This window comes from Caloenas nicobarica, chromosome 1 (assembly GCF_036013445.1).
Source record: "Caloenas nicobarica isolate bCalNic1 chromosome 1, bCalNic1.hap1, whole genome shotgun sequence".
NCBI classification, from domain to species: domain Eukaryota; kingdom Metazoa; phylum Chordata; class Aves; order Columbiformes; family Columbidae; genus Caloenas; species Caloenas nicobarica.
Window position 1 is genome coordinate 60,774,063 of NC_088245.1, and position 13,441 is coordinate 60,787,503.

The 13,441-nt window shown below is 47.3% G+C and overlaps 3 protein-coding genes across 6 annotated transcripts in view; 1 reads left to right on the forward strand and 2 right to left on the reverse strand.

Annotated features, from left to right (window-relative positions):
* Nucleotides 1-1,102, reverse strand: part of CRY1 (cryptochrome circadian regulator 1) — a 41,276-nt gene extending 40,174 nt beyond the window's left edge. For all 3 annotated transcript variants that reach the window (XM_065643406.1, XM_065643324.1, XM_065643237.1), the window contains exon 1: nt 859-1,102. In XM_065643406.1, the coding sequence (XP_065499478.1) occupies nt 859-1,016 (158 nt within the window). In that variant the 5' untranslated portion in view covers nt 1,017-1,102. The remainder of the gene's footprint in view (nt 1-858) is intronic.
* Nucleotides 1,082-5,394, reverse strand: LOC135987569 (collagen alpha-1(I) chain-like). The gene is made up of 3 exons (XM_065632600.1): nt 5,294-5,394; nt 2,859-2,928; nt 1,082-1,813 (listed from the first exon to the last, which is right to left on the reverse strand). The coding sequence occupies exons 1-3, from the start codon at nt 5,392-5,394 to the stop codon at nt 1,082-1,084; spliced, it is 903 nt and encodes a 300-aa protein (XP_065488672.1).
* Nucleotides 5,395-5,398: 4 nt separating this feature from the next.
* MTERF2 (mitochondrial transcription termination factor 2) lies at nt 5,399-11,773 on the forward strand. 2 transcript variants are annotated; one of them, XM_065641511.1, is made up of 2 exons: nt 5,399-5,465; nt 10,354-11,773. In XM_065641511.1, exon 2 carries the CDS (start codon nt 10,365-10,367, stop codon nt 11,559-11,561), a length of 1,197 nt encoding a protein of 398 aa, XP_065497583.1. In that variant the 5' UTR covers nt 5,399-5,465; nt 10,354-10,364; the 3' UTR covers nt 11,562-11,773. The 2 variants fall into 2 exon arrangements, with proteins under 2 accessions (XP_065497583.1, XP_065497592.1); XM_065641520.1 differs by lacking the exon at nt 5,399-5,465 and adding an exon at nt 5,578-5,788.
* Nucleotides 11,774-13,441: the final 1,668 nt, after the last annotated feature.

The following is a 13,441-nucleotide window of genomic DNA, read 5'->3' on the forward strand; positions in this document are numbered from 1 at the left end:
TAGGCAACTCTTTTCAGCATCGTAGCCTGGGCCAGCAAAGCTCACGAGCGTTTCAAGTTCCTGACACTGGATGGTCAGCTGACACAAGAACTCTACTGCGTTATCAACCCTTTATAAAAGGGTAACAGCTTTCAGATCCCTAGTGATGTTTTAACTAGTCTTAAAAGACAAGTATGCACAGATGTACCATTAACCTTATGCCACACGTTTAGCATGGAAGTGTCAGTCAGAACTCCACAGTAAAGTCCATTTTTGTATTAGGTAGGACTACACTTGTCTTGAAGGTGTAGGAATGGATCTGCATGCTCTGGAAAGGGACACTACATACCCTTCCAAGCAGAAAAGCTACTCAGAGAATTTACTTTCGAACCAAACAAGCAGCCTAACAGTTTTTTTCCAGAATGTTGTCGCATTGTGTGGGCACGGGGTTTCTGGCTGCCCAGCGGGGCTGAGGTTGAATCCAGCCCTGCGGGCTTCTCTTGGGGCTGGCAGCCCGGCTCTGAGCTCCAGCGCGGGAAGGAGCCAGGGGCGCACTCGGACACCAAATCGCCGCCCTCGGGAGCGGGAACAAGGTTCCCCCCTTCCCCAGGAAACCACGGTCCTCCCGCCCCGCCCGGGCCCGCACTCCGACAGAGGCTTCCCCGCTTCTCCCTCCTCCCTCCCCCGCCGCAGCAGCCGCAGCCCGGGCGGGCGCAGGGGCTGGATATATAACACCGGAGCCGCGGAGAAGGCGAGCGGGCGAGGGAAGCTGGCGCTGGCGAGGGCCCAATGGAGCGGCGAGAGGCGGGGGGGTGGCGGGGAGGCAGCGTGACCGCATACATAACGCGGGGATTAGGGCCCCCGCCGCCCCGCACTCACCGCCACCTGTTGATGCCCACGTTGGAAGAGCCGGCGAACCAGGGGTCCAGGATGTAGACGCAGCGGACCGTGTCGGCGCCCTGGATGCATTCCCGCAGCGCCGGGTTGTCGTGGAGCCGCAGCCCCTTGCGGAACCAGTGCACGGCGTTCACCCCCATGCCGCCGGGGCGGGCCGGGGGCGCGGGCGCTCAGCGGGAACCGCCGCCGCCCGCGGAGCCGCTCATCACGCGGCGCCGCCGCTGGGCGCCCGGGCGAGCAACGGCCGCCGCCGCCCCGCGCGGAGAAGAGGCCGGGCGGCGCGGGGTCCGCGGGGCCTCGCTTCGGGCGGCTCTAGGACCCGGCGGAGACGGCGGGGGCGGCCTCCCGGCGCGGACGCATCACCCCGCGGAGCCCCCGCGCCGGGGAGAGCGGAGACGGAGAAAGGAAGAGCAGGATCCGGCGGTCGCGCCGGGGCGGTGGAGCCCCCTCCTTGTCCGCGGGAAGCGGCCGTCAGTACCGGCGGCTCTCGCCGTGTGCCGGCCAGCCGCCGCCTCGCCGCTCGCCCTGTGACTCTGCGCCGCGGCTCCGCCGGCCACCTCGCCCCGCCCCACGCCGCCGATTGGCCGGTCCCTCCCCCACGTGACCGCCGGCCCTCACGTTTCTGAAGTGTGTTCACTACCCGCTGATGGTGGAGGCGGCGTGGGGAGGGGAAGCGAAGGCCGCGACCGGCCCCGCTGCCGCGGTGGGGCGGCTGGCGGCCGGGGGAGCCCGCGATCTCGGCAGAAGTCCCACCCGCCGGGCCGGCGTGAGGCGGTGGGCCGCGGAGAGGAGAGGCGCCGGGGGCGGAGACCGCGGCCCCCCCCACGTCTCGGTGCGGCGAGACCCGGATGAGCACGGGGCTCCGAGGAGGCTCTTGGAGGCGCCGATTCCTGTCAGGAGGCGCCTGCGCGGAACTGCCCGGCGCGCGCCCGCCGACCTGTTATATATAGAGCCCTGCGCGCGTCCGCGGCGGGAGCTGCGCATGCGCGGTGGCGCGTCTCTCCCCAGCCCCCTGGCAGCGTGCGCGGTGAGGCGGGAGGCAGCGGGCAGCGCGGATGTGGCGGGAGCGCCGCTCGCTGCCGGGCGGCGCCGGCCCGGCCGATCCCACCGCACCCCATCCCGCGGGGCAGAGGCGGGGCGCTTATGTAAGCCTGTGCGTAGGGAGCCCAGCCCCCGCCAGGTGCCGGACTGTGCGCGGTCCCCGCCGAGGCGCGCCCGGGCAGGGGGGCTGCGGGGCACTGCCCCCGCTGTAGCCCTCGCATGTCTCCCTCTGCCCGCCCCTGCCCCGCGTTCATGGAAGATCCGTGCTGTTGCTTATAAAACCGACCGTGTTTTTCTCGCCGCCCCCTGTAGCCCTGAGCGGGGAGTAAGAAACCCGGAGCAGACGCCCCGAGCAAGGGGCAGCGCTGGGTGGAATTGAAGTGGTCTAGCACTGTCAGTAAAGTCATTATTAGTAAATGATATATATCTAATGTCTCCTCTTTTAATTACAGAGCTCAAACCGACATCTGCATGCTGCCGACAGCAGGTTTCCCTGTACCTTCTCTCGTGTGTAATAGGGGCTCTAAAATTTCATACGAGTGGACGTGCTAGCATTGAACTTTAATTTGTGCGCAATGTTATTAAAGGCTTTCCAGACAAAAGCCACCATTTTCCGTTGAGATCAGGCACCATCCTTCTAGCAGCTGGATATCAAGATCATTAACGGTTGGACTCAATGCTCTTAAAGGTCTTTTCCAACCAAAATGATCCTGTGGTTCTGTGTTAGCCACTAGATGTGGCTGACTACTGAATGAGGTGTCATGCTGATAGGACTCAGTAGAGCAATTTTGAGTCCTGACAGGGCAGGTCTAGATGTGGATCTGAAAATAAACCACCACCTGTGCATCGCAGTTCAAAGCTACAACTTCCAGAGTGTTCATAGACAAGACGGTAGGAACAGCAAGAAGTAACGGCTCTCAAGTTAAAGGCAGAGGACTCACTTCAGCAGTACAGACCTTTATTGACTTCCAGAATTCCAGAGCAGGACAGTACTTTAAGAATTGTTGCTCTCTGAGAGACACAAAAAGGAAAAGTCAACAAAAAGAGACAAGCATCACACATTTCCCTTCACGCTTTTCTTTCCTCGCTTTGAATGACCTAATAAAATGTCATTAATCATCAAGGCATGCTAGCGTGAAAGGCTCCAGCCATGAATAGAATCCCTTTCTATTTGTTTTTATACAAAATTTATTTATAAATAGTGTGGATGCCGAACTCTTCCTAATCACTGACTTTAACAATAGCATAAATTACTATGAGTTTTTCAATTATTACTTTATCACATGTGGAACATCATATTCCACAGCTCATCATTCTGGTCCTGTTGTATACTCTTGCTGCAACTCAAAGAGTGGAGTAGCTGGGTCATTATGAAGTTGGGCATTGTTTTCTCAGTTAATAGAAAGTACATTCTTCCTCACTTTTGTTTTGTTTTTATTCTTAAGAAATGCCAAATATTTGGTGAATAATTTTCAAAGAAATAAAATAGAAAAAGAAATCTCAGTAGTTAATGACCATTTTCCATCAACCTCCTTTCAACTCTATAATTTTTGAGCACACTGAAGAAGATAGATTCCTTATTTTCAAAGGAAGTCATCTCACAATATAGTTTTTATTTCAAACTTTAAAATGTTTTTTTTCACATTCCTCATGTTCCCTGTTGGCTCCTTACAAGGCTGTGACACTGAAGATGGCCCTGAATGAAGTCTAGCATCAACTGATCTGCTTTCTTGGGAATGCTGAGGTGGACACAGCCCTCTCTCACTACACCTTACAGTTTCAAAACCAAGTTGCAACCATTAAAATCATCATTCTATAAACTGTTTGTTGCTACAGACTAAATGACAACAGTAATATATCATTAGCATATCATTATGTCAAAACACCATTTGGGTCTAACCATACCTTCCATGCTAGACAGCTTGTTCTTGATTTAGAAGTGGAAGGTGAATAATATATTAATTAAAATGTCAGATCTCAAGGGAAGAGTCACTCCAAGTTAGTAGAAAAAGAAAATAGAATTACAGTTAATCAAGGAACTAATACAAGTAAACCTCACTACTGTGTTCTCTTGTGGGTAACTTTTTTAAAGAACATTATTGCAATAATTTAGCCTATTTAGCCCAGACCATGATCACAAATATCAAGGGAGTGATCACTCTGTGAAGGATGTGATTGTGCAGACCCAGAGTTAGTTAAAAAAAATCCTAATCTTTCTAGTCTAGAAATCATTTATGTGTCCCTGCTGATTTGTTCCTCAAAGTTTAGAAGAGAAATAGATACAGCTGAGAAAAATGAGAGGAAGATGATTCTTATCATCATAACTCATTTAACTTTTGAAACACCTCCAGCAAAAACTATAAATCCAATTACTACATCTGTGAATTTTATTCTTTGTAATAAGTGCAGTGATCATATGGAAGAAAATATACTGATGTAAGCCAAGCCTCCCATCATCACACCAGTGTTGCCTCTCATCCAAATTTGATCCTGAAGAAATTTTTCAGGGTACTGCTTTCAAAAAGAGTAGAATCATAGAATCATACAACAGTTTGGGTTGGAAGGGACCTTCAAAGGTCATCTAGTCCAAGCCCCTGCCATGAGCAGGGACATCTTCAACTAGATCAGGTTGCTCAGAGCCCCGTCCAGCCTGGCCTGGGACGTCTCCAGGGATGGGGCATCTACCACCTCTCTGGGCAACCTGGGCCAGTGTTTCACCAATTTCCTCCTCATGTCTGGCCTGAATCTCCCCTCTTTTAGTTTAAAACCGTTACCCCTTGTCCTGTCATAACATGCCCTGCTAAAAAGTCTGTCCCATCTTTCTTATAGGCTCCTTTTAAGCACTGAAAGGCACAATAAGGTGTCCCTGGAGCCTTCTCCAGGCTGGACAGAAGTGCCTTCAGAGAGGTGAAGACATTTGCCATCAAGAGCCCTAAGGCTTTGGGTGGTGTGTATGGGCGCTGCTGTGCTGTGCAGGGCACACGGCCTCACTGGCATCACTATTTCAGCCTCAGTTCTGGGTAAATACAAGAAACACCATTTCTGTTACGAAATCAATAGGATCATCTGCCTCCCATCAGAACGCAGGCACTCGGTAGCTTAATTTCCAAATGTTCGCTTCTTTGCTATCATAATACTTCAAAATGATCGATTTTCAAATTATTTTGATTTTTTTCTTTTTCTACTGTACAAATTCTCTCTTGAAAGCTGTTTAAATCCAACCACCTTTAACTATTTCTAATGATAACAAGGTCCATTTTAACAAGTGGAAGAACCTCGGGGGATTTCGCATCATGAAGAGACCGTGCAAGCCCACTTACCCCGCTGATTAAGAACAGGGCGCACCGGGACATGAACCACGGCACACTCCACTCACGTCTGCAGGACGGCGGAGTCCTTCTCTACTGAGAAATCAGCCTGAATGACCGCGCTTCGCTGCCGCCCTCCCCTCCCCGCCGCGGCCTCCACATGGTACATCCCCCCCGTCGCCTCCCCCACCCCCGCGCGGTACCCGTGGTAGGGCCCAGCGCTCCGCGGCGGCGAGCCAGGTCAGGCGCGGGTGTCGGGCCGGTCCCCGCCGGCTCCGACCGCCTCACACCGGCCGCGGGGCCCGGGGCTGGGGTTGTGGGGCGGCTGGTGCCTCAGCAGCGGCGCGGCCGGGCGCCGGGGGGGGAGGGAAGGAAGCCTCAGCGCGGCCCTGAGCCGGGGCGCCGGCGTTAGCGGGCTGGCTGACGTTGCGTTGGGCCTCCCGCGCTTTGGCGGCAGATGCGGCCGTGTCGTAACAATGACGGCGGCCCGGAGATAAACGGGGGCGAGGCTGCAGGAGGAGAAGCTGCGTGGTGATTGAGTGACGCGCGGTTGGGAAGGAAAGGTGCGGGTCCTCGGTGTAGGCCGCGAGTGGCCTTCCTGCCCGGTGACCTCGGCGGTGAGGGCAGAAAGCGGCTGCGGTAGCGGGATGGGGAGGGCCCTGCCGGGCTGCCCGGCCTCAGCGCCGCCCGCCCCTCCGCCCCGCAGCCGGGTCCCGAGGGAGAGGGGGCGTGTGTGGGTGGGGATGGTCCAGGGGGCCGGGCCCAGGCGACCAGGCCGTGGTTGTGTGCTGGCTTTCCATTTCCTCTGTGCTAAAAACGCCGCTTGATGACCTTTGGCTTAAATAGTGCTATACTTCCTTAAGTTTTTTTTAAAATGTCTTTCCTTTCCTAGAAAGAATCACAGAATGTTAGGGATTGGAAGGGACCTCGAAAGATCATCTAGTCCAATCCCCCTGCCAGAGCAGGAACACCTAGATGAGGTTACACAGGAAGGCGTCCAGGCGGGTTTTGAATGTCTCCAGAGAAGGAGACTCCACAACCCCCTGGGCAGCCTGTTCCAGGCTCCATCACCCTCACTGAGAAGTTTCTTCTCACATTTAAGTGGAACCTCTTGTGTTCCAGCTTGAACCCATTGCCCCTTGTTCTATCATTGGTTGTCACTGAGAAGAGCCTGGCTCCATCCTTGTGACACTCACCCTTTACATATTTATAAACATTAATGAGGTCACCCCTCAGTCTCCTCTTCTCCAAGCTAAAGAGACCCAGCTCCCTCAGCCTTTCCTCATAAGGGAGATGCTCCACTCTCTTGATCATCTTCGTGGCCCTGCGCTGGACTCTCTCCAGCAGTTCCCTGTCCTTGAACTGAGGGGCCCAGAACTGGACACAATATTCCAGATGCGGTCTCACCAGGGCAGAGTAGAGGGGAAGGAGAACATCTCTCGACCTAGAAGGAAAACCTTTTTTTCTTTTTTTTCCCCCTCCACAAGGTCTGTCAAGCGGTAGAACAGGCAGCCCAGAGAGGCTGGGCAGGCTCCCTCCATGATGGAGGTTTTCAAGACCTGACTGGACAAAGCAGCCTGCTCCTATAGCAGACCCTGCTTTGAGCTCTTGAGGTCTTTTCCAACCTAGAGTATCCTAGGATCCTCCATAGCTTTTTCTAGAAAGCTTTATGTTGGTCTAGCATATTTTTGTAATCCTTTACCTCGACCCACTACTGATGCAAAGCAGGGATTCATTTTTGTCTGTATGTGCAGAAGTGTGAATGCTTACTATGCATTAATCTACAAAACTGCTACTTATTAGCACTCCAGATTTCTTCACAAGCTATTTAAATCCTGTCTATACCAATCTCTTCTAGACAGATATCTACTGTTCCTGGTTAATTCAAAGTTCAATCTAGGCCAGGGGTGTCAAACTCATTTTTACCTGGGACCACATCAGTCCTAAAACTACATTCGGTCCTTTGAAGGCAACTGTGAGGCTGATGTGGCCCCCGGTGAAAATGAGTTTGACACCCTGATCCAGGCATGCAGTAGTTTCATTTAATTCTCTACAGCCTGCCTACAGTTTGCTGTAAGAAAAATGGCAGTGACCAGCATACAGTAGTAGTCATACTGTTGCTCTCTTTAATGAAAGATTTTGTGAAAAATACAAAATGAGCAAGAGGTTGGTTTGCTAATTTTTCAAAAAGTGAGATTTGAGTCTCAAAATACACATCCAGAAATTCAAAATTTCTGAATGAAATGAGGGATGAATCAGCCAGTTGATCCTAGGATCCATCTCCTATAGAAGGTATACACAGGAGTCTTATAAAATAATGAAATTTATAACACCCTTTACTCTGTAGATGTAGGTCACTGCAAGCAGCTGGATCACAGGTAACTTCCAGGGAGACATTAGTTCACTTCCTTATTGCTGTTATGACATCTGGTGATAAGAGAGTGCTGCTGGCAGTGACAACCAAGATCTAAGATGGCTAGTCTTTTTTCTTAATCTCTCAATTGATTTACAATCCCCACAGCAATACAAGTATGTAAAAAGTTGCAGTGGTGTCCTACATATTAGGACAGCAGTTCAGCATGAGCTCTAAGAGACCTCTGAACTCTTGGAATAGGTTATATACCCAGGAAATGTGATGCTGTCGTCTATGGACTCTGAAGTCATAACTCTTAATCATCTTCTCAGTTTCTGTAGAACACGACATTAAAATCCATTCATCTTATTTTGCATGTTATATTTTACTTGGGGCTATACCATGGCTCCTGAATACCCCAGTCAAATGTGGTTTAGCAAATAAAGTTTTCCTTCGGTTTATAGTACTCTGCGTTTCTGCATGGATGATCCTCACTAGTAACAGGAAAAAACTACTATGATGTCAAACATTTTCAGACAATGTAAAGCTTCTTCTAAGTGGACATAAAAATCATTTCCATGTCAGATCTCAGAAGAGCACAATTTACTATGTCAGAATTTTTAAAAGCTCTGTAATAGATAAAATGACTGTGTGTTAAGTGACTATTACTCACAAGGCAATTTTGCTTAACAGCAGGATTACACATTGAAGTAAAAGTCATGGTTAGTTATTTTTCCAGTTTGTACTTTGGAAGTATCATCTGACATCCCAACCAATTTTAACAATATTTTGCTGGCAATTTCCAGCTGTGCTGAAGCATTAATGAAGAAAGCCCTGATCCTTCAGAGATTTACTTGCTCTGACTGGCCCCACAAAATCCAATAGAACTGCTGGCAGGACTCAGACACAGGTGGTTGTGTCACTCCCTGTGGAGGAGAGGCTTTAGTTTGCAGTCCCCATGAAACAGTCACTTTTTCAGGACACGAAAAGGCCAGCACACAAAAAGTCTGTGACTTACCTACACGTACAGCACTCTTGGGGCTGTTTGGAAAAATCACCTCCTCTGTGGTGGAACTTGCTGGACAGCACTTCTCAAGTCACAAAGTTTATGAAGATAAAATCATTAGCCTTGGGGTTATGACAAAAGCAGCTTCATCAGGCAATCAGATTTTGCCTCAGAGATTTGAAATAATACTAAAAAACAAGTTACTGATAAACAACTTCTGTCAGCAACATAAGCTTGCATACAGAAAATTATGTCTACTGTTAGTTTATGATGTAGTAACATAATAAGTGTAGCTTTTAGAAGATGAAAAACATCAACTTAAAAGCAAACGTACACTTCCTTGAGATAGAGTATTTTAGCCCTGGAAAATATCTAACCTTACCTGGCAAGTAGATAGAGGCTCTGTCACTTAAGTTCTCTAAACAAAATCTGTTTTCTTCAAAGATGGCAAATAAAGAAGATTGTAAGGGTCTTGTATAGCTGTTCCTTCAGCAGGCTTCCTGGTCTGTTTATGCAGGAGGTTAGACTGCATGATAATAACAGTCTTTTTCTCATGAAAAATCAACTTCATGCTCACATAGGTACTTTTTGAAACACGTTGTACTTTGGGAGAGGGAAAGCAACTGTATAGATAGAATCGTCAAATGCACAAATTGTGGGGTTTTTTCCATTTTCAATTTGAGCACTTTCGACATGTTACCAGCAGCAGCAATTAGTGCGAGTATTTCACAGACCAGCGATTCTCCCTTTCACGCTGTGCTGCCAAAAGGTTGTTATGAAAACACCACCTAGGAAGTTAAAGATACATTTGGTATCTTTTCATGTTTGCTGCGGCTCCTTTGGCCATTGCAGAGCAGGTGGCACCATGTGTGCCACTAGCGATACCTGGCAGTCGGTGCGAGCAAAGGTGGGGTACGGGGTTACCCACAGCTACCCTGTGGTGGCTGTGTGGACCCCAGCTCAGCCACGCACCTATTCCAGGAGGACTCTCTGCCTGCTGGGGGTGGTTGGCAAGTGACAGAAGAGACAGAAATAAGGTGTCAGTGCAAAGGGCAGCAGTAGCAAAGTAGATACTGGAAGAGGCAAGCGAAGGGCTGAAGATGTTACAGTGTACTTGCTTCCTACCCCAAAATACCCGTGTGTTTATTCAGAACCTAGTTAACAGACTCAGCTAGTGAAAAACACATACATAAAGGTTTTGATGATTTTTTCCCTTAATTGCCAGAAGAATGATTTAACAATGCAGTTAGGCTATGAACTGGTGATGAAGGAGCACCTGGGCGGTTTCTGACACATGAAGGAACAAGTCATGCTCCAAACAATGCTTGAGAAGTTAAGCAAATACATACGGAAGAGTCAAGAAAGATATTTAAGCTGCTTTTAAAAAAATGCATTTAGTAGAATTACTGTCAAATTAAATTGCATGAAACATTCTTCTAATATAGTATGAGTGAGCTGTAATGTAATTAACAATGTTAGCTGCAGGAAACGGCTGACAGTTTCATTCTTGTATGACTGAGCATTTATATGGAGAGAGCGCTGCCCCCACATCATGTCTGTCGCATCCACATGTTATTGTTCCTGTGAGGCATCCATCAGAACATTAAGCTTTCATAAGTTTTCCCACACACACTTTCACATGAATTAATAAAAAACTCTGTTGAGAGTAGTCACACCAGCTCAGTCTAAATATCAACGTCTCTTGAGAACATTATGAGATACATCTTCTGCCTTAAATGCATTTTCTTATAGTTGTTCTCTCTCCATAGGGCTGAATTCCATGATGTTGAGAGGAGTCACTCTTGGTGCAAAAAACAGATTTACTACTCTGTTGGCAAGATCTCAATACTGTAACCCAGGATTGAATTTTTCATCAGTGTGGACTGAAGCAGCAAAAAGAAGCTTCCTAATACATTCCACTTATACAACTGATACAAAATCAAGAGAAGAAAATAAGAAAACCATTGAGAGTCTCTACAACTTGTCAGTTGACATTAAGAAAATACGCAGGCTAAAGGAATGGGTCCTTCTCCAGGATGTGGCCTATGTTAAAGAAGTTGCTGGTATCTTACAAGAAATGGGAGCGGATGAGCCGGCTGTAGCCAGTATTTTAGAACGCTGCCCAGAGGCAATTCTCCATACCCCTGCAGAGGTAAACTCTCAAAGAACACTATGGCAATTAGTATGCCAGAATGAAAACCAGTTGATTAAGTTAATAGAGCAATTCCCAGAGTCTTTTTTTACTACCGAACATCATGAGAACCAGAAGGCAAATATACTGTTTTTTCAAGAGTTAGGACTTAAGAATAATATAATTACCAGGTTCTTGACAAGTGCACCCACTATTTTCTACAATTCTGTTGAGAAAAACAAAAATGTCATAGAGGAATTACAAAGAAATTATTTAAGTTTAGGAGGTTCTGATGCAAATATGAAGATCTGGATACTGAAGTTATTGAGCCAAAATCCATTTATTTTATTAAATAGCTCCACTGCAATCCAGGAGAACTTGGAATTTCTCCAGAAGAATGATTTCACTGACCATGAAGTTCTACAGCTGCTGTCCAAACTTAAAGGTTTTATTTTTCAGCTTACTCCTACTACTATGCAGAAGAGTATGCTTTTTTCCAAAAACATCTTTAAGTGCAGTGATCAAGAATTAAAACAGCTAGTGCTGAAATGCCCAGCCCTTCTCTACTATTCTGTTCCAATTTTGGAAGAAAGACTTGAAGGACTACTGAAGGAAGGAATTTCTATAGCACAGATTAGAGAGACACCGATGGTGCTGGAGTTGACAACGCAAATCGTTCAGTACCGCATTAAAAAACTCTCTGCTTTGGGATATGATATAAAGAGTGGAACTCTAGAAAGCTTAAATGGTACTAAGAAAGATTTTGAAGTCAGTTATGGTAAGATACAATCAAAGAAGGAGAGACCAATTTTTAATCCTGTTGCTCCTTTAAACATTGAAGATTAATTTGAATGCTGTACTTTAAATTATACAACAGAAATTTATCAAAGAGAAAAGAGATGCTGGTTCTTGGAGAAGAACTGAAACAAAATTCATCTTAACCAGAATGTAGTCCTACACTGTACTTTGTCCTGGAGTGGGTCTTCGGCACGACTTCATTATATGGTTGTGGCTTTCTAATGCTTTCAAATAATATGAAAGAACCTGGTTATGATAAAGGTTGCCTTTCTTTTCTCAGAGAGTACCTCACATGTTGGTGGGTTTTTTGTTTTTTTTTTGGAGGGGGGGGTGGCGGGTCTCTTACATTTCCTTATCTAACAGGGCATTAACCGCTTCAGAATTTCAGCTCTAGCTCTGCCCCTGCCCAGTCCTGTCTGTGGTAGTGATTAGCATCATCTTTATCTGAGAAAGATAAAAGGGGAGTTGTTTTTCCAGCAGCATCCATCACCCCACAGAGCTCCATTCCTTATCGCTGCAGTAAATAGCTCCAGCTCCCAAATTGCCACAGACTTGACTTCTTGGATGGAAGGGCCCAGCCTGACTGCGGTCTGAGAACAGGGGCCAGACGCAGTATTTTTTTTATTTAGTGACTGCTACAGTGAGATCCTAATATGTTTGTGTGCAAACCATAATGCAAAGAAACTACAAGACAACCTCCTTCACATTTCTGAGACTTCGAAACATAGGAGCAGGAGGAAATACATCTATTGCTATTGTCTAGTTCTTAATTTCTTATTTTCTAGCAAGGTTCAGGGAGAGAAAACATTACGGAGAGACTCAAGGGGGGTCTCAAATGATTGTAGGAGAAAAGAAAAAGTTATGCTTTTATATTAGATGTAACAAAACACTGGTCTGCAAACCACTGGTGATTAAAAATGACTACCAGATTTGCAAACAGCTGCCACAGTTTCTAAATATATGGGTGACACCACTTCTCACATATCACTGTCTGGTAACTGTTGGCAAGTGCTGGCTTTCAAAATAGTAACTGACAGTGTTCAAGTTCTCAGGGGATTTTCTTTGTTTTCGTTTATGGGCTGTGAATGACAATATAAAATAGTAGCATCATTGACGATCATCTCAATAGAATTAGGCTCATCAGTGATTTTATTTCTCAGAAAGACTTTCCTAAGCAACTATTCCATACACATTTCCTCTTGACAGTGGGGAAACACAGTTACACACCCCCCTCACTCCAGGCCATTCCTCTAGGTCATTTTTAACAGACATTTTGGCAGCAAGTCCAGGGTTTCTCTTCAAGAGAAGCTCTAAATTGCTGAGGAAAGCTGGTATTGAATTACTTGTTTAGAGGGTGGGCTGCAAGGTGACGATTTTATATAGCCTGCCACATTATCCGCTGCGAGCTTGGAAAGGGATGGAAACATCTGGTTCGAGCAGTGCCAAGATCTCAACAGCTGAAGGTCTCAAACTCAGGGACATGCAGGCGAGTGCGGACACGACCGCAGCTTCTGGGGGTTAACACCGCTCTCCGAGGAGCACATGTGACGGTGGCAAGAATTGAAGAAGGGGCACATATCGCCAGCACAATAAAAGTCAGGCCATCTCACTAAGCCATTTCTTTGCTGACTTTTCAAAACACATTATTGTTTTGTAAGAGGAATCTGGGAAGACAGCCATATTAAAAATTCACAAGAACTTGCCTCTGTCACCTTCTGACTGTCCTTCAGTGCTCCGCTATTAAGCAGACCATAGCATTATTTGAATTCAAAAGCATCCTTCCCCTCAGGCACAAGGGGGCACTTCAGCTCTCTGAAGCTACTAATGATACAATCTCTAATGCGGAACCACAAACTGACCGGTGGTTTAGGATGAAAAGGAAACCAAGACATAAAACAATGTCTTCCCTGAAAAATTAGTTTCAGCAT

What these genes read in the sequence shown, in the direction of transcription:
- LOC135987569 (XM_065632600.1), bottom strand. Translation starts at nt 5,394, where the DNA reads ATGTACCATGTGGAGGCCGCGGCGGGGAGGGGAGGGCGGCAGCGAAGC. An exon ending in GACTCCGCCGTCCTGCAGAC is followed by an intron (nt 2,929 to 5,293) that starts GTGAGTGGAGTG and finishes TGTGTCTCTCAG; the next exon opens with AGAGCAACAATTCTTAAAGT. An exon ending in TAAAGGTCTGTACTGCTGAA is followed by an intron (nt 1,814 to 2,858) that starts GTGAGTCCTCTG and finishes TATATATAACAG; the next exon opens with GTCGGCGGGCGCGCGCCGGG.
- MTERF2 (XM_065641511.1), top strand. Translation starts at nt 10,365, where the DNA reads ATGATGTTGAGAGGAGTCACTCTTGGTGCAAAAAACAGATTTACTACT.